Consider the following 20613-nt stretch of genomic DNA (forward strand, 5'->3'; position numbering starts at 1 on the left):
AACCCAGGCAAAACCACCAGGATTGTATGGTAGGTCCACAGCCCTCCTCTAATACAACTCATGGGTCTGAGGAACATGGGAATACTGCAATTGGTGATGAAAAATGTACTAGAAATGCTTATATGCAATTTGTGTGCCAAAGTTTATCTGCTTGGAACATATTTGAAAATGGACAATTAAAAAAAGAAAGAGATCTTGACTGAGAGACTTAGAGAATTTTAACAGGCAACTGGCAAACCTATAGGTATTCTGGAAAGGAATGTGTATTAATTATATACATTCCTTTCCAGAATCATGGTCATGTCTTCAGTCATGTCTTCATTCCTTTGCCTAATAATAACCCTCCAAACCCTTTCCACAGTATGAAGGGAGCCTTAGTAAGAACATTATGTAGGAAAAGGAGCTGTTTCATACTAGTTCTCAAATCTTTCCAGAAACCATCTACTTGTTACTTTTGGCTCTCCAAGTTTTTCTGTAATACCTGAAGTTAACTTCTGCATGTGACTTGTGACAGATCTCTGGCTCCCTGTACAGTAAATTTAGCTTGAGGCATTGCCTCTGGAAAAACGGAGTCAGTGTGGTGGGAACTGATGGCCCAAGGGGAACAGCATGGAAGCCTAGCCTGAAAGATTGCATTTTTCCTGAGTTTAGAAACAGTAAAATAAAATGGGCCATAAGAACCTTGGGAAGCAGTGGGGGGGAGAAAATAAAATTTTCCTATGTGCAGAATATGTCCACTTGGCTAGGTACCCATTCAATAACTTTTACTGAGAGATAGTTATGAGTAATACATGTAGAACTTCCACATTTTTTTCCAAGCTTATCTGCATAGGAAACATTGTTTTCAACATTTAGGCACTCTTTACAGTATACCGGTAGCGTCAATGCAGATTGTTCCCATGTCATGATTCTTCTATTAGCAGAAAATTGACAAGATTTCACAGTAAAATACTATAAATATCATATAGCAGTGCTATCCAAAAGTGTGTTTTGAATAGTGACAAAGATGCACTACATTTTGTTAGTCATCTTTTTCAAGCATTACTGGTAGTTTTTGCCTTTACGAGGCTCCAAGGTGTAATCTTGGAGTAAAGCACAAAGACAGGGTCTGTCACAGTCTTAAGCTGCACTTTAAAGGAAGTTAATAACCTCAGTCCTAATGTTCACAAAAAGAGGCAGCATGGGACTTGATTATTGTGTGTGCACTATTCTAAAGGGCGATTTCCGAAGTCTAAGTGATACAAATTAGGCTGCATTGCTTGTGTTTGGGCTCATAGCCCTTGGCAGAACAGAATTAAAGCAAGATGCAAAACAGAAACAGTTTAATTCCTGTTTGTAAGAAAGCTTTGTTTGTAAATACATAATATGGAGCCAGAAATTAAATAAAGAAGGAATTACTCCTTAAGATAACCTTTATCATTTTGTCATGCTACTTCACCATTCTGAGATAAGTTTTCAAGTGGTTTTAAGTGTTTCATGCTCTTTTATTTCCCTTTGCACTTAAAATAGCATGTTTGAAGAGAATGTACAAAGGTATATCTTGTATATTGATTCTAAAGCTCAGTGAAATCAATGAAAGCCTTAGTATATCAACTTCAAGAGACTGGCATCAAGCAGTGGAAAAAGATATATTTAGAAGAGCCTCAAAAGAATATAAAGCATAAGTAGGAAGAGTACAAAAATATCTTTAAAAGATATGTCAATTTGGACATATTAAAGATTGGCTTGGATTAATCTTTGATTTTATCTTTGGTATCTGAACCTTTTTTCAGCTAATAAGGTCCTGTGGGATGAAGAGGTATTTTTGTCTGATGCTTGAGGAAGTATTTGTGTTTGATGTTCTGTAGATATTGTCAGGCTGAAAGAAAAACCCTAGTTTCAGAAAAAGTATACTATGATGACATGGCATTAGAAGAAAAAAATGCCCAAAATCCCTTTAATGAAGACATTGTGCCCCATTTTATTTTCTTGAGCTCTGCCTATGTGAAAGGCCTTAGCAGGGTCTTGACCCATTGTATCCTGGAAAGCTTTCCCAGTCACATGGAAAAATCTACCAAAAACAGGTATACATTCATAGGTCAAGAGAGGGAAATCAGCAGTGTGTATTTTGTCCCTCAGATCAAATTTTCTCCTGGTTTTCTTCAAATCCCTGTATTTTCCACTTGCAGTCTACTTGTAGCACTTTGCAAAAAGCCAGTTTAACTTTAGAATATTTGTTATCCACAGATACCAAGAAGTTGTTATAGGATAACGATACAGCTCTGAAAAACATCTCTGATTTTGCCCTAAAGTCTGTATATAACAATCAGTAAAAACTGTAATTAACATGATTGTAGAGGTATATAAAAAGAGAAAACCACTAGCAACTGATAACATTCATTTTACTGCATTTGCCTCTTACTGGTGTTCCCTGGCTGTACTGTCCAAGCTCATCACACCTTGGGTGCTGCTCAGTGTAGGAGTTTGCAATCACTACACAAATGCTTATTTCTCAAATGAAAAAGGGAAAAGTGCCTAAAAAAGATGCAGTAGAAGATTATCTATAAATGTAAAACCACCTGCTTTTGCAACTCTATTTTCATTTATTTGGCCCACATAGGTAAGTTTAGTGAGATTGTAATGTCCTGTTCTTTCTTTGGCAGAGAGTTTTACTTCATCCAGATCATGTTGCATTTAATGAAATATCTCTTCTGTTGACAGCATTCTGAAGTGAAATTTACTTCCCACCATCTAATGTTTCCTTTTTTTCCCTTTTGATTAAGAATGCTAAAGTGTAAAAAGCTTTTAAATGTAACTATTTGCTATTAAATCCCTCCCCAAAGCCTTTTGTGTTTTAATACTCTTTTTAGAACACAAAAACATTTTAGAAAAGCGATGTCTTCTCTCCAGCAAAGACAGAGAAAACAAGAACAATGCTAAATCAGATTGAAGCTCTACATTATGAGGACCATCAAATCCCTCACTCTAGCAGTTTCCTCAGCAGAGAAAATATATTAAGGTAGTTAGGATCATTTTAATTAGATTGAAGCCCCATATGTGGCTGTCTAACTTTTTGAGGAGCAGGGAAAGGGCAATAATACATCTGAAGGTCATCTGAGTCTCCCTAATAGACTGTGATACTCAGACCAATTGTTAAATATGGGAAAAATTGAGTTCTGAGGTTAACTTGTGTCAGCACCCAAAGCAAGGAAAGCATTTTGCCATTTCTGGCTCAGATCTGTGGGTTTCCCTTCAGCACATACCTCAAGCACTGCAACAGATTGTAGGTGTGTGTCCAGATCACATTAACAATCCTCTTTTATAACTGCAAGCAAAGTTTATTCTGAAGTTATAAAGGTCACCCTAGTAATAGCATGACTGGCTGACATGACATATAACCATGACCTATTTTATAGTTCTCTTCAAAGATTTTTAATATTCATCAGAGAAAGTCTGGGAAGTGGGTACTTTATTTACTCAGTGAAAGCTTATAAAATAGGTATATTAAAATTTTTATACATGCCTATGATTTTAATTTATCACCCTTTCTTGTTGTTTCTCAAATATATTGTGCTCTGGATGCTGTTGACAGAGTAACAATATTTAATTATAGCACAAGGCTTTATTTATGGGCAAGCCATGTCAGAAGAAAAAATATGAAAAAAGATTTTATTTTTTTTTTCCAAGATTAGCTCTGAAACTAAAGTTGACCTGGCTGTGCAAAGAAACCTTCTTTATTTAGCATGCTTGGGCAAGCAGTGCTCTGTCTCCTGAGAGATTAACATTGTAAGCAAGTTATGCAGGTGACTCAAATCCAGCTAATCTCACATAAAGAATGTTAATTGCACTGGCAATGGCATTCACTCTGATCACTTTATAGCTGTATAATTAGCTATTGGACATATTCAAGGGGCTTTCTGAGTGATACAAATACAGGAAACAACATAAGAGATAGCTTGTTCTTTCCTGATTCACGCTGTGCAAAATGCAGAGATGATGGAAAAATGGAAGCAGCAGTTGTTGATATTTGCATGTCCTTGCTAACTGGGCTCTGTCCTTACATAGCTATTAATTTTCTAACAACTTCTTAAAGGTTTTTGAAAATCTACAGTTTTAGAAGCTGATATGAAACAAACATATGTGTATTCTCCTAAATTGCCTTGATGTAGAATCCAGTGATTTATCTAATGACCTCAGGGCCATTTACTTTCTCTTCAGCTGGGTTCTCCCCAAAATGAGATGGGAATTTATTTTTCTCATCTCCTGTATAGAAGAATTTACAGCCACAAGTAGAAATTTTATAAATATGCACATTCTAATTTCTTAGCTGTTTACACAGTGCTCTTGTAAACCTGGTCTAAAATTATTTTTGTGTGCAGACCAAGCCAGTGCACAGACACACATAGAGTTGTTTAAATTCAATGGGGATGAACCAGGACCTCTAAATCACCAATTAGAGTGTTGATTTGGATCTAAATTTCTTAGTTTAGGATCATGTCTTGAAAAACAAATGCTGAAATGAAGAGAGTATTCTGTATGAGCTGAGAGCAGGAGTTGGTCTTAGCTCCTCTTAGGAGAGAAGTTGTGAAAAAGATGCTATTGCAAACTTACAGAAAGTGTCATTAAAATATTCCCATCCAGATTCACATAATTACAGATGGGCCAAGTACATTGCTCAGCATTAGGTTTATAAATTTCTTTTGGTGATTTTTTTTTCCTTTGTGCAGTTTTAATAAGTTCATCAAATTAAAATGGCTTTGTCCAAATTTTTCCATGCCTAACTGGAAAACTGATTTTACTGGACAAAATTAAATTGACAAAATAATTCACTCTTCTCTAAGACTGCTGAAGTTCTAGCAGTTTGGAGGCAAAAAGGGGATAATTGGAGTGAAATGGGCAGGAATGAGAGGAATGGATGAAGCTTTTTGTCCTGAGAAGTGCAGGTGCCTCATGAATATCAGGTACCAAAAATATGTTGGGAATAGCTACACTATGTCAAAGATGCACATTGGTTTTGGTTTGTCCAGAGGATTTTCACTAAATTTAGCCAAATATACACCTGCCTAAAAAAAGTAGTAGCATCATCAATTCAGACAGCAGAGAACCCATGAATGCAGATCTGGGCAGCATTTTCCTGCGTCTGCACTGTGCTCCTACTGCTGTCGCTCTCCTGGGAGGGTCCTTGGGTACTTCAGCTGAATTTTCTTGTGTTAAGTTTGTGGATGGGCCATATTTGGGTGACCTGGGGAAAAGCAGCCCCAGTTCAAGTGTAGACCAAACACCTGGAGAAGAGTCCATTTGCTGTGAGGTACAAAGAAGGGAGAAGCATGGATAGTTGGAAGGGGAATTGGACTTGTGAACCCACTGGGTTCCAGGTGCGAAAAGTGATATTTTTGGGCTAAAAAAAAAAAGATAAAATTACTAAGGAAACAGTCAGCACCTTGATATGGCTCGTACACAGACTTGAAATGGGAAATTATGAAGATTTCAATATAAGTGGAGAGGCTAGAAATGAATTTACTTGCCCAAACATTTCTGGAATCTGCAGATCCTGGGTAGGAATAGGAATAGGACAAAAGCAATGGCTTGGGGAGAAGAATCTTTGCCCGTTAGACATGCTTTTATCTCTATCATCTGGAAAAGTGTTATAGATTCTTGAGCATGTCTATTCTTCTGCTGACAAAATATGTTTTCCCCTGCCAATAGGTTTCCCTGCTAATAAGGAATTCCTGTGTGATGCTGTCACTCATTTACATAATTACTAACAGGTGGTTTTGTGTTCCTCATTTTCTGACTGATACTATGATTTGTACAAGTGGTGAACACTTTTTTGTCTGCAGTTGAATTAATGGAAGCTGAGCTTTGAACACACAAAATTAAAACTTCATTTCCACTCAAGGCCCCCCCTCACCCCCTCAAAAAACAAAAAAAATGTGGCTCAGGTTGAACATCAAAATTTAGCAGATACTTTTTACCTTCCTTTTTAAGATCTCTATCTTACCTCAGAGAGGAGCTATGAAAATAAGTGAGGTGATTATCATTAATATAGGTGTTACAGAGATCATGAGGAAATTAATAATTCTGTCTTTGAAGTGCAGTTTGAGTAGTAAGACAGGGGGCCACCCTCTAAACAGTACAACTAAAGCGAAATGTTAAACACCTGCTCATTAAATGAATACTGACAATCTGGAGATGTTTGGGGAAAAAATAGTGTGTGATCATATAGTTGAAATCAATCCCATAAGGCATCATAAACAGAAAGGAAGTGATTGAAAGACATGCAGACAGCCTTGATTCTGTCAGTAAGTGTGGTCAGCTTGATTTTTCAACCTTAATAATGTTCTTTTAACTTTTTTTAAAAATTACTTGCATTTGATTATTTGTATAGTAATCATGCATAACAAACCTATAAAATCAGCTCTGTAGTTATCAAGACAAACTGCCTATGTCAGAATCTGGTATTGCTCACATCTGTGTGAATTCTGAGTAATTTTTTTAAGTGACATCATATCCCTTAACTTGCTGAGAGTGAAATATGAAACCTAGTGTGTAACCAAGTTTTAAATGTCTTTATGATAAATCCCTGTCTTGTGTGGAAATACCGTTTCATATAAACCCAACCTTATAATGGTTTGACTAGCATAAATAATTTATGACAATAAAAGTGTGGTATGGCTGAGAGGACAGAAAAAAATTTGTACAGTCCAAATGCAACTTGGAAACTAACCCCAGTGACATCCTTTCAAATGAAATTACCGGTACTTGGATTTTGTACCAGTATAACTGAGATCAGATTGTGGCTCTGCATCTGGATTTTAAGCAGGCCTGTACAACATTATGGTGATTAATACTATTTGTAGCCGTGCAGCCTAACATAACAAGGGTAAACAGAAGTTATTATTTGGACCTTAATTTGGTTTTCCTTGGTGAAGTTGGCGATGGGAATCAGGGAAGCTCTGTCCTGTGCAAAACAGCTCACAATTGCCTGAGGTGCGTAACACAGAGTTTAAATGTTCCTCCTCAGCATCAAGCTGTTGATCAGTGCCAAAGGCAGGCTGACCCCATTGTCAGGAATTGTCCATTGGCAGCTCACACATTGCTGCAGCAGCAGCTCCCAGCTCAGGCTCCATGTGCACAGCGCTGCAGAGCCACAGCTTTCTCAGGGAAGTGCACGGCCTCAGGGGCCTCTCCACCGCCCGGCAGGTCGGTCCTGGCACAGGCAGCCTGCTGGTGGCTCTTGCTGGAGGGCAGGATGGGACAGCCCCTGCCTCTCCAGCCCAGCAGCCCTCTTCCTGGTTCTTGATGCACATCATCAGTTCCACTGTCTGAATTTGTGGAGCGCAGCCTCCTTTCTGTTTGATGGACGGGTAAGCAACAAGATGCTGAAAAGTCAAAAAGTGTTCATTTCAGCCCTCGGACTCACTGTGGAATTTTAATGTCTCTTTCAAGAGCGGCCCACGTTTCTCAGGAGACCGATCAACCAAGTGGTGCTGGAGGAGGAGGCCGTGGATTTCCGGTGCCAGGTGCAGGGGGATCCCACACCCACAGTCCGGTGGAAGAAAGATGATGCAGACCTACCGAGAGGAAGGTGAGAGCCACGTTCACTTTCAGGTTTCAATTGTTGCACAATGCTGGAATCCATCCCTACTACTAAGAGCTCCTTCTTTGACATCGTGTTCAAGATTTATTTCCCACATTGCTGCTCTTTTGGCACTACAAATCTTGTTCCAGAGGCAGCTGTGCAGGGAAACCCAGCCTGGGTGAATTGTCCAGGTAACAGATTCCTGTGGAGGAAAGAAAAGTGATGCATAGGTGTTGTGAGCACATGGGTATTCAGTGAATTTATTTGAGACAGTAAAGATGTTTTAGGACTGTAATAGTGATAGTAGCCTTCAGAATGATGTGCTGATACCAAGAGAGACAAAATTTGGCAGGAAAGTTGCTCTTTTGCACTGGCAAGGTGAATTACAAGCAGAGCATGGTGGGCTTTGCTGGCTCCTCGGTTCATGTCTGTTAAGTCTTGGAGAGAAACCTTCCTCTTGAGGAAATGAAAAGCCAGACTAGCAGAAGTGTAAAGCAGAGTGGAAATCTGGAACAGGCCCCCTGTGTTCAAGAAAGATTAATTTAGTCTGGAACAAACAAAGAGAAAATTTTAGCGAGCAGGGGAAGGGAGTCTCTCCTGCAAAAGGGTTTTAAATTAGTTTGGCTCCTTTCAACTAACAGAGCAGTTTTTGGACCTCATTTTCTGGAACTCTTTCTTGTTTTGATGCTGAATCATTATTTCATTAAAACATCTCAACATGGAAATAGCTCTGGGAACAGGAATTAGAACCCAGGTGTCCACAACCCAACAAGTCCTTCTGGCACTAGGAGTCCTGATTTATTTTTGCACAGTTTTAATTTTAGCAGCTGATATGCATAGTGCCTCTTGTTTTGGTTTTTTTTTTTCCCCTATCATATCTGATATTTTCCATCAGCTGAATATACTAATGGAAAAATACAAAACCTAGCAAAAACATTTCTGTGTAAGTTAGATACATATGTATATATATGTATATACGTACTTTAAAAAAAAATTAATTTTCTTGCATTTGAAACAAATTTAAAAAGTGACTTGGCTGTTTTTCTTATTAGAGTGACAGATAAGTATAAATGTAATACACAAAATATTATTTTCAAGAGAAGACTTTTGGATGTCAAGATGGATTTTTCTCTTTGCTTGCTCTTTAAGTATGTATTGTAGAGTAGTCCACAGTAAATACATTGTGTTTCTATGATTTATTCTTGCTTTTGTGCTGCTTCTGTTGTTTTAAATCAAGTCTCCTTCTAGGTCTCATAAACAGAAGTAATAGATGATGAACCCACAATGTCTTTGGTTGGATTGCACTTCTATTAGATATTTTTAGTGACCCTATCCCTTCTTTTTCTCTAACATCTGCACTTCGGAGGCAAATGCCTCTGATAATTAGCATTGTGTGCTTTCTATTCTATAGAAAGATACGTTTCTTTTTATTTATAAAGCACAATATCTGAGCATATCTTCACTGTCCAAAAAGTGGACATTTCCAAACCATGCTTCATGATGCTAAATCAAGGAAGATAAACTTGGAACCTCTAAAACAAAAGCTATTGTTTTTTTATGGACTTCTTTAATACCAGCAAATAAATTTTCCCAGGTGTAGTCTGAATGGATGGATGGATGAGAAAATGATGATATTGAAATTTTATAAATTAGCAAAGAATGTCAAAGTGATTTCTCTGTGTTGAAATTAAGGAATTTTTTTTTAGGTGAAAGACAAATTATATTTCAGCTTCTCAGCTCCTGTATTTTAAGAGTTTTAGCATCTACAATGATAAATAAAGCCCTCAAGAATTTCCCTTTGTTATTCTTCCTACATGCAAAAATATTTCTGAGCAGATCTCTGAGCTATTTGTCTTATAACTTTCAATATAAATTTCCTGTTTCTACAGCTAACAATGTTCTTTGCACATCTGTCTGTTTTCATTTTCTCAATAATTTCATTTTGGTATCATCCCTAGATTGCAAGACAATTATAGTAGGTATCTGTTTCAACAATTACTGCAGATTTTTAAATGTGTCTATTGTTGATTCAATTTTCAAAAGTGTCTAGTTCAGTGGCAGCGAAGTGGAACAAACTGAATTTTTTGTATTTTGTGTTTTGTTTCTGTAATTTGCTCCTGGTGAATGCCAGAACCAGTGATAGTGGACCCATAGTCTTTCAGAAATCCTTGTCTGTTTTTCCACCTTGTTTTAGGTTGTTTTAGTGACCCATGTGCAAGCAAAGAGAAAAGCGATCCCGGTGATTTCTGGTGACAAATGTGAACAGTATTGCTGCACCGATTGGTGTGTTGAGTAGTAATTGGAAAATAATTTCAGGCTTTTAAAGTCCTGATTATAAAGGTCCCTGATGGACTGTAAGCATCTTCAGTTGCAATTGGAGAAAATGAGAAAAAAACCTCAACTTATAAAGAAATTACTATGTTTGAAAACATGACTCTTTATAAAAAAATAATTTGGCTATTTGTCAAATTGTCTGTGTAATTGCCCAGGAGTATATAAATAACCATGCTTCAAATCTGAGAATAGACAGTTTATTCTGATGATGCAAAACGTAATTCCCAATTTCAGTTGTTTTGAACTGATGATCTGAACCAACTATGATAGTCTGTATTTTGAATTTAAAGCCTTAAAGTGGTTCTTTGAGTAACAGTTTTTAAAAAGTTTTTTTTGGGAAACTTTGGTCTCACTAGTGGAAGTTACTTATCCAACATCCTGTAGACCTGATTTGAGATTTCAAACTGTGATACATGTCATGGAGCTCCTCTGTGTATGACTGGGCAGGAGTTAAAAAAATGATAATTACTAGGTGGAAACAGTAGTGTGAGTGACATATGATAACTGTTTCCATAGTTCTTTTGCACCACTGTGATAAAGAATTATTTGCATTCTTCGGTGCTTAAAATTCTTGTTAGAGACTAAATTGGTCCCAGCAAATTAATATCTTGTTGATCTAAACATTGCTACTGCACCAACAGGGAGAATCAAATCCAGTGTGAAGTCTGGGGTATGTAAAGCCTTTTTCCAGAAGCTGCCCACTTCAAATCAGTGACCCAAGACTGAAACACACTGAATCAGAGGTAGAGGCACATGGTGTATACTCTATTTTAATTGCTCTAAGAGTTCTGCCTCACACAACAGCCTCCCCAGTACAAAAAGGGTGGGGAATAGTTAATCAAGTATGACTCATGTCAAACTACTGGAGGTGAACAGGATGTTGTGGGGTCATCAGTCCTATGTCTTTGGCTGCAATATGAAGTTCACTATTCCGTGAATAGAGTTTTTTCTCATTATAAGTGGCACAAGGAAATGGCACAAGGATTGTGTCGAAGTGACTCAGACAATTCTAGCCATGCATAATGATTAAGACCTGCTGAAAATTAAATAAAATTTGTCTTCTTGCATTGAATTTTTTTGCTAGGCACATGTTCAGGTATCTTTCCCTTTGATGTCTGCTCAGCAGAAATAGAGATTATACTTTCTTTCCAAGGAGCTGATGGCCTTCTGTGTGGTAGGGAACTCAATATGGTCTGGATTAACTTTTTATTCATCTACATTTTAGTCGTGGTAACAGAGAGAAAATGACATTATTTGAGAGCCTACAGCATGAGAGTGGCAGATCTATGACTAGCAATTTAATAACATTTGAATAAGGTTTGTACAGTGTTTCATGTCTTCAAATTTTCTAGTGAAGCCGAGGAGAGCAGCTGCATGGTCTGTAATTATATAGCAAGTAATAAGTACTTTTTTTTTTTTTTTTTTAGGAAGTGAAGAGATTTTCAATTACAAGTCAAAATTTATGACACACTATAATAACAGTTTAAACCTTTTATACAGAAGAAGTTAGCAGTGCCAGCTCTTCGGGAGAGTGAGGTTAGCTCAGCAAATGTATTTTTCAGTTGCCTTAAAAATGACTGAGTAGCAATCACATAGGCCTTTTTTTGCATTCCAGCCCAGAACAGCTGTTTTAGCTCAGTAAATACATCTTTAATGAAATTACAACCTGCTCTTTTAAGTTGCATTTACAGGCACTGTCTGATTAGATGGATATTGTACTAGAGATGAAAAGTGGCAACTGCACCAGCAGGAAGAGGTATTTGTTTTATATGCCACCCACACAATGGGAGTGTGGGCAGAAAAACCAAGAGTGATACTTCAGAAGGAAAGTGGTGTGTACTTTACACAAGGTACATTACTAAGTGCTAAGAGATTGTAGGTTATTAAATGAAACTGAACAGTGACACACAGCAGTGAAAATCATAAACAGCACAGTAAGCTTTCTTATTTGCTGGAGATTAGGAACGTCCTTTAAAAATTATTTGGGAATAAGCATTCTTAAAGCACAGAGTTAATGTATTCTAAGTTATGTGTTAGCTGCAGCAGCACAAGCCTGTGAAGGTTTTGCTATGTTTTTAAAACTGGCTGCTTTTTTTTTATGCATAGTCTGGGTAGAAGTGCTGCCACACTTCTGATAGAGCTTAATGAAAAAGAACACCTATAATTTCACTGCTTTCCTCCATGGCTTCTTGTGAGCCCAAAACTAGGAGTACAACACAACATCTTAGAAAATCTTACTGTCTTCCAGATGCAACTCTTTGAAATGCATTTAAACACAACTGACAGAGAACCTAATGAACTAAGAAAAGCTGGAATTTTTTTTAGGAGATCCAGAAAGAGCCTGATAGCCTGAGAAGTTTTGCATCTACATTTCTCTGCTGTGATGGGTTGACCCTGGCTTGATGTCAAGTGTCCCCCAAAGCCTTTCTGTTATTCCCTCCCCAGCTGGACTGGGGGCAGAAAATATAATGAAAGGCTCATGGGTCAAGATAAGAATAGGGGGAGATCACTCATCAGTTAGTGTCATGGGCAAAACAGACTCAACCTGGAGAAAAATTAGTTAATTTTTTTTTCAATCTAATCAGAATAGGATAATGAGAAATTGAACCACACCCTCTCCCCACCTTCTTCCTGGACAGGGAAAGGGGGTTGTGGTCAGTTCATCACACCCTGTCTCTGCCACTACTTCCTCCTCAAGAAGTGAGGAGGACTCTGTGCCTGGAGTTCCTCCTCCTCTCTTCCTCACTGACCTTGATGTCTGCAGAGCTGTTGCTCTCTCATGAGGGCTTTGGTGGACACCTTGCACATACCCAGCACATCATGACCACAAGATAAGGCTCTGTAAGCAAGAGAAGCAGTAAGTTTTAAGAATAAACAGTGGTGCTCACTAATTCCATTTATATTCTGTGGATAGGATATTGAGGTATTTAACTCCAGCCCCCTCTAGATACAACCAAGGGGAGAATGACCTTTCAATGAAATATGAGTTAATAACACTACAGCGCAGTGTGCTTTGTTCGAGTTAATATCTGTGCAGATTGTAAGAAAATGCAGTCTAATGTGTATTGAAAATTAATTAGAGTAAAGAGTGTATTTTAGTAGTGTAATGAATATAATCTTTGGTTACATCACCAAATTTCTATTGCAATTAATAACAATTAACGCTTTTAAATAAAGGGTCGGGGGAGAAGGATGTTTTTCATATGAGCTATATCACATGTACCATTTGTCATCTCTGGTTAGATCCTGTATGATTTGCATGCCATCTCTTTTTTTCCTTAAGCTAAAGCATTAAGAAGAGATTAGTCCTTTTATGAGGAGCATAGGGGAGAAGATTGGATGTTCTTAATAGCTTGTCAAAAAGAGACAATGAAAGACAGAGGTTTAATGTGGTATTTGTATCCTTACCTACATCTGGAGGCAGGAGAGGAGGTTTGCAGAGGATGTTGTAGATGTCTGGCAAAGAGAGAGCAGCTCTGTAACTTGCAGAGTCCATGGGGCATGAGTGAACACTGGCAGATCTCAGTCAAGTGCAGCATAAAACATCTTTTCATCTGCTATGTAGAGCCATTTGAGAAAACTTGTGTAAAATCAGAGATACCATTGAGAGATCAGGAGCTGATGAGAGGTAAATGATGCAGGGGTTGGTTAATTTTTGTGTATATGGCATGAAGATGATATACCCCAGTGATGGTGGGATGGCCCTTCCTGTAGCACTTTGGTCAAGTGTCCCTTTTCTCTGATTGCTGTCTTGCCTGTCACTGATCCCTTCCTGCTCTGCAGGTGGAAACATATTCCTTACACTTGTATGAGGAGTACATGCCCAAGTGAATGTGTAAATGAGAGCATTTTTTTACATTTTGAATCCCTCAAAACTTGACATTGAATAAAGTCCTGTAATTGCATCATCCCACAGTTCCCCCAGAGGTTTATAGTCTAACCCAGGAGTTGCCTGCCATTCCATTTGTCTGAAATATTAAAAGCTGTGAGGAAAAGTGGTAGATGTGTGGCGCTGCTGGAGTGATCAGCAGAGAAACAGTTAATAACGTTGACATTTAAATTGGCTTCATGTTAAGTGTCAGTTCTCACCACAGAGCTGAAGAAGAGCTATTGTTTCAGCCAGTCTGTTTGCAGATTCATGACAATACTCTCCAGTTACTTACATAAGGGTCAAGGTTGGAAAAATAGCTTTACAACTCCGTGGACAGCAACCATAAAGGAATTGTGTCAACTAGCACTCCTGCCTGCATGTTTTCTCTTTATACTGTGTGAACTATTGGTGATCTATGAAGTGATCACTGACAGTGATTGCAGTATTTTCACAGAAAGAATGTTCTTCTTTCTTTTTATTCTTTCTTATTCTGCAGCCTAAAATAGTTAAGTTTCAGAGAATTAATGAAGTCACTAGAAGAGTTCAGAAGCAAAATTTAGTGCCAGTTTTAGTAGCCTCAAACATGGTTTTATCTGAATTTTCCAGTCACAGAAGGCTGCAATAAAAAAATAGTCTTGCAGAAAGGGGACACAGTGAAATGCAACACACAATTTAATTATAAATACTCCTACTGGTGTTTAAATATTTCTTTAGTATCCAAAAAAGCGAAGTATACTGTATAAAAGCTTAGTAATCACATGGTTTGTATACTGGATTTATAATTTTTAGATTATTAAGGTAGACTTTTTTCTCTTATCAGTATATTAACCATTAAAATCATAGAATTAAAAAGTAAAGATTGTTAACGATGCTTTTATTTTTAATTTTTTTTCCATGAAAGCCTCAGGAAAACAGGGAGGAGGATGTTGTTAGTTATATTCAAGTGGGAGTAAGATTCAAGAGCTCTAACCACTGATGCTACTGGAATGTCTGGCCTGCAGGGATTTCTTCTCCTCTAAGATATTCCATGTCTTCATGGGATACAAAACTTGTCATCTGAGTTAAAAACAAATTAATTTACACTGTCAGTGAAAACACTTTAATGGTAAAGTTTTAAGCCTAAAAACCACTTAAAGTCCCTATCTGTAAGTTCCATGTTGATAATTGCTTAACTAGCAAAATGTAATTTTTAAGAATATGACTGCTGGCTCAACTGCAGTATTGAAGGCATTTTCATTACAACATTAACATGACTTCATCTTTAATTAGCACTTCAAGGTTGGTTACTGATTTAAAATACAGATTAGGAAATATTTCATTTCTCTGACAACTTTATAGTAATCTTTCATATGCTTTAGGCAAATAACAATAAACAGGCAAATGCAAATTCTGTTTATTTCAAACTACTGGTGATCTGCATGCTCATGTTAAGAAAATGTGTCAAGCCAAGTTTGGTGGGCACATGATGCCAGTCTGGGCTCAGATCTTTTTACTTTGTTACTTTGTTCCAGTCCTTGCAGTAACATTTAAATTTTTCAAAAGCTGAAATGGACGAAACCAGATAACTCTGAGCATCAAGGGTACTTTTCTGAGGGATGAATTTATGACAAAGGCATTAATAATATAAATCTCCCCAAGTGCCTGACAAATGTATCTCATCTGTGAGGGAAAGGACTACTCCTGGTGACGGGAGGATAGGTCTCCATGCCAAGTGATTACGAGGTCTCTTAGATCATACTTCCACCAACGCGCCAGTTTCTGAAATGTGGAGCTCTGTCTGGAACTAAAATCAAATCAGAAGCCCATTTTGTGTAATTTGTGGAATTACCATGTGGTAATTCCCTATGAGTACACTTCCATGTGCAAGCAGAGATGTAGAGGTAAAGGATAGAACCTACATAAGTTTAGACAGGATTTGCGGTGTCATTGATTCCCAGACATGTGTTTTGTTCTTAACTGCTCTTTGTTTCCAAATTATTTCAAAGAGAATCAAAAAGCAGTCTCAGTTTTCTTCCTTGGTTCTCTTCTGAGCACGTGGCTCCTGATTTTGTAAGACAGTACACATTTGTATGTGCAGTCATACCTGCCTGCATGTAAGAGCAGTGCTGTGGAGTGTAATGCGTCCAGATAATTTGGAAAGCACTATTTCCTTGGACACAGGTATGGTTTCCCAATGTTGGCCCAGTAACTGTAACAGTTGTACACATATTTTATGAGATTTAGATCTTTTTATTGGAAGTTTTCCTTTAAAGTACAGTGCAGCGTGGGTTTTATTGCAATTGAGAGTGTCTGCTCTAACAGACTGAAATAATCTGCAGATCGCAACCCATAAGAAATTTTGGACTAAAGCAGAACCTGCATCAGCATAATTGAAGAAAAGTCACAATAGTGAATAGTGGCCAGTGTCACACAGCTCTTTTCCTGGTTTGTTGTATAGAATAAGGAAATACAGAATATAGAAACCATTTTATATTACAGCTTGCAAATACGCATCACACTAAGAAATTCAAAGTAATATAAGATTGTCTTCTACCTTTCTCTGGCATGAATGGCAGAGCCAAAAAATAAATGGGTGTCTGGACATGTAGATGTAATGAGTAGCCATCCTGTCAGTACCTTGGAGATAACTCCCTGGTAGCTCTATTTATCATGGCTGTAAGCATTGTCTTAAAACCACCCAGCAAAAAGCATCTTTTGATTTCAGGGGCACAACAGAGTAATTTGAGACCAGTGCACACAAATATATCCATAACTGTTGCTGATTCAGGTTTTGCTAGAGAAATAAAACCTGACACTCCTCTATCTTTCCCCCAGAAAGCTGTTACCCATATAGGTTTGGGCTTCTGGCTTCTCCCACTTACCAGTGCATGGCATGGAAGTGAAAAAACTCAGCTTGTGTCGGATATGCATTGCCAGTGGGCATGGAGGCTCTCCCTTCTGCTGCTGGATCACACAAGCCTGAAGCAGGTAACAGCTCACACTTCCCATCTCACTGCAGCTTCCCTCTGGCTCCCTCCATCTGGCACAGGGAGTGCAGGAGCCAGGGAAAAGCTGTGGCACTATGCTGGGAGCTGAAGTGCCAGCACCACAAAACAGAAGTGGAGACAGAAGCTTAAGCCTCCTTAACTACCTCCTGTTTTCCCTGGTTTTGGCCAGTAGCATCTCTCTATTTGGGCTCCCTAATCATCGGTGTTGTGAGCAATCTTGAAGCTTTGTGCGTGTTCTGCAAAATAGTCTGGCAAACAGGCAAAAGAAAATCGAGCAAAGTCATTTATGTGCCATCTCCAAAAAAAAAAAAAAAGTCAAGCTTATAATGTGTACATACAAAGATTCTAATTTATTATATAATATTTTTTTTTGTTTACAATAATGTTTTAGATGAAAATGTATACCTGATTTAAATCAATGCAATTTTTTTTTAACCCAGTGGCATCATTTTTTAACACTTTAGATGTGGCTTTTTCCTCTTGCAATATCCCTTTAGCAAAAAATAAGACTTTTGAGTTGGATTTGTCAAGGTCAGCAGTGCATTCTGTGAAGTTTAAAATACACTGCTAAAGCGAGTACATCCTTGTATTACCAGTTAGGCCTACTTGGATTTTTAGGAATGTCATGGCTCCAGCTGCAGATGCATTTTTGCTATCTGTGCATGTTAAAAACAAAAGAGGTGCATTTTTTATGCATAGCTGCATGCACATTTTTGAAAATATTGAAACTAGGGGTTCTGTGAAACACTGTGGAAAATGTGTATCAAATGCAAAAAAAACCCCAAAAATTATTGTTAAATATATCTAAATTCGGTGATTTTTTTTGTCTATTTTTTTTATTTGATAATAATGAGGAAGATTGATGGCTGAGTATGAACAGATACACTTCCAAATGTGGGGAAAAAAATCCAGCTATGGCAAAATGAGTTCAATTCAAGTTTATTCTTAGATGCTTAAGTTAACACATGAATTCAACCTCAGTACATTAATTTGTGATACTTAAAAACAGTTAGTGTGTTTTGTTTTATTTGCTGTTTGGCTGAGCAGATGGTAATGGTTTTGACACAATTCAGTTTTTTATTTTTCTTCTTTTCTTTTCTTGAAAAAGACAAGGCTCTTTTTCCCACTTTGTCACAGCTGGTTACCAATCAATCTCAATTCACAGTACAGTGATGATAGCACATGTTGTTCAGGGGCCAAATCTGATTGGGTTGCATTTTCAGCAGTGTTTCATATCAAAAAAAAAATTGTGTCTCTATGGCAGTGACTGTCAGCACACTATTGTACAACTGTCATTAATCAGAACTAGCAACAATGAATGCATTCATATGTGCCAGAGACTGCCAGATTTCACTCAAAATCACCCAATTCCTATTAGAATTTCCTCACCAGCAGTGTTTTCTCATATGCCTCTTGTTTCTCTCTTTCTTTTTTCCTTGCCAGTCCCCTGCCAGCCCCTTCCTCTTTGCTTAATTAAAGGCAGACCTGCTCTATTACTTGTAGAACAGAAATTATGTAACGTGGTGCCCAAAAGTGGCTAGTTTATATCTGGCACAGACTGACTGGCTGTTTAAAAGACCTCTTCCAGCTCAGTCTGATGGCCGAAGTCTCAGCTGCACCAAAAGGTTAAGCACCTCCAAATGTTTAACAAAGAGAAGTTCTTAAAATCAATTAGATGTCCATAAACATGTGAAACTGATGTCTGATGCCCTGTGGTTTTATCTCAATGCTGCATTAATTGGGTAGGATCAGCAATATTTGGGCAGTATGTCACAAGTTGTTCCTTGACTACACATATTTGGAAGACATAGCCTTCTTCATGTACTGGCAACGTTAAGGAGCAATTTAACCACTGCACCCGGGTTTTCTGCCATTCTGTCATCAATTCAGGAGCCTGGTAAAAGCTCACTGTGATTGGTATTAGCAGAGAGGACCCTGCTCCTCATTCAGAAGCACTAATCCAGATGAGAGTGAACTCCCACAGAAAATGAGGTGAAAACATCTTGCCATGGGGATTTGAGGCTCTAGGACAGAGACAAGGCACTGTTCAAGGCTGAGCAGGTGGATACTTGAGAAATTTAAAAGATGTTCAGTCTTCATTCCTTGTTATTTTGTTTGTGTTGCTGTGGGTCAGGCTAAAAGCCAGTTTTCCTCCTTTCTCCTTCCTGCCTGCTTCATCTGCCAAAGCTCTTCACTGAACTGTGGTGACTTCTGGGGACAGTGGGTGTGGAACAGATGACTGACGGGCAGCATATCAGTACTGCAGGACAGCAGATGGTTCTAGCGCCCCACGGGTCCATCCATGTATGAATCTAATTGCTAGATGGCACGTTCTCTCAGGGTGCTCCAAAAGTATTGCCTGTTGGAGAAGCAGACTGGGAGAGATGAACCTGTCCTTGAAGTAATTGTTAACTGGACCATGACAGCGACGTGTCTACGCCACCCTCCGTTTGGTGACCCAAGCGGGAGCTGATGGCTGTGCCCACCACCCCACGTCCTGGCATGCCATGCAGCTGGCTCCTCCACCCAGCAGCCTTGGCACAATGTGCATGATTGGCAGGTGCAGGGATAAAGGCTGCTGGAGCCTCGGAGGCAGCTGGCTGGCATGCCGGCACCAGCACATCCGTGACAGGAAGCAGAGTGAGTCAGCTGCAGCCCACAGCAAGCTGGAGCTCCCTGTCCCAGCCTGCCTGCATCCCAGTTCAGGCAGCCCCTCTCTCAGATACAGTCCTGCTGCCTGGCTGTTTTGTTCTCCGCAGCATAAAGTGAAACAGTGATGTTACCTGTTGTACGAAGAGAAAAAATCAATTACATAGATGGCTAATTGTTGCCCAGCTTTATAGCCCTGATTCCGATATCCAGTTCATGTTTATGTGACAACTGATCTTAGTTTGCTCATCATACAGGAGCTGAATACAGATTTACATTTTCAGCCTCCTAGAGCTGGCCTCTTGTCAAGAAAATAAGCATTTGCTCTTGTCTCTGCAATCACCAAAGACAAATCGTTGTGGGATAATGTCATATTCTTGAGATTTTTAAGGGGGCCAATTTGCCTTTTTTGTCTTATGAAAACAGTGATTTTTATTTACCGTTGACTAATGCAGCACAGCATGCAAAATGACATAATTTGTGAGCAGTCTATAAAAAATGTTCTTTAGTGGCTGTTGAATGTAGTTGTAGTAGATGTGTAGTTCTCCAGAAAGTGCATATTAAGTTCTCTAATATCATAACTACCTGCCCCCTCACCACTACCAATGGCACTATGCTGGCAAAAAAGTTATCCCTACAAGTTTCTGAAGTTTGCAATGTCATCTACTTACTCTTCCCCTTGGCATATCTCTTATTAATCAGTTTAATCTGGGGTACTGCATATACATACAATTAAGTGTAACTCCTAAGGAAATGGGTATTATATGTGCTTATGTTAACTCTAGCAGAATGGTTAGCCTCAAATTTGTCTTTATTAAATTATTTCTTGCTAATTGATAGAATGGACCTACTGAATATAGAAAGAAGTACTGTGATGAGTGTGAAAAAATATCTTGACTTCTTTTTGTTCTTGGAAGTGCTAGGAATGCTGTAATTGATGTTGTGAGCTTTAGTTAGACCTAACAGAAATTTAAATGTTTCACCATATGGGATCTTTGAGTTAAGATGCTTTGAAGTCTGTTAGAACACAGCTCTCCCTCTCCAAACCTATACCAAAGGAACCAATAGCAATGCACATTATGTACACAAAAAAAGTTAAGTTTCATGTTCCCAAAGGATCTAAAAATGCTCATAGAGCTTGACAACATTCCTCTGATTTGTTGCATTGCATTCTTATTCATCCAAACATTTAAGGGTGCTTTCCCATAAGA

At 38.4% G+C, this 20613-nt stretch overlaps 1 protein-coding gene across 1 annotated transcript in view; it reads left to right on the forward strand.

Annotated features, from left to right (window-relative positions):
- Positions 1-20613, forward strand: part of ROBO2 (roundabout guidance receptor 2) — a 438169-nt gene that overhangs the window by 296360 nt on the left and 121196 nt on the right. The window contains exon 5 of the mRNA XM_058829219.1: positions 7429-7567. Within this exon, the coding sequence (XP_058685202.1) occupies positions 7429-7567 (139 nt within the window). The remainder of the gene's footprint in view (positions 1-7428; positions 7568-20613) is intronic.

The sequence above is a fragment of the Poecile atricapillus genome, chromosome 1 (genome assembly GCF_030490865.1).
Source record: "Poecile atricapillus isolate bPoeAtr1 chromosome 1, bPoeAtr1.hap1, whole genome shotgun sequence".
NCBI classification, from domain to species: domain Eukaryota; kingdom Metazoa; phylum Chordata; class Aves; order Passeriformes; family Paridae; genus Poecile; species Poecile atricapillus.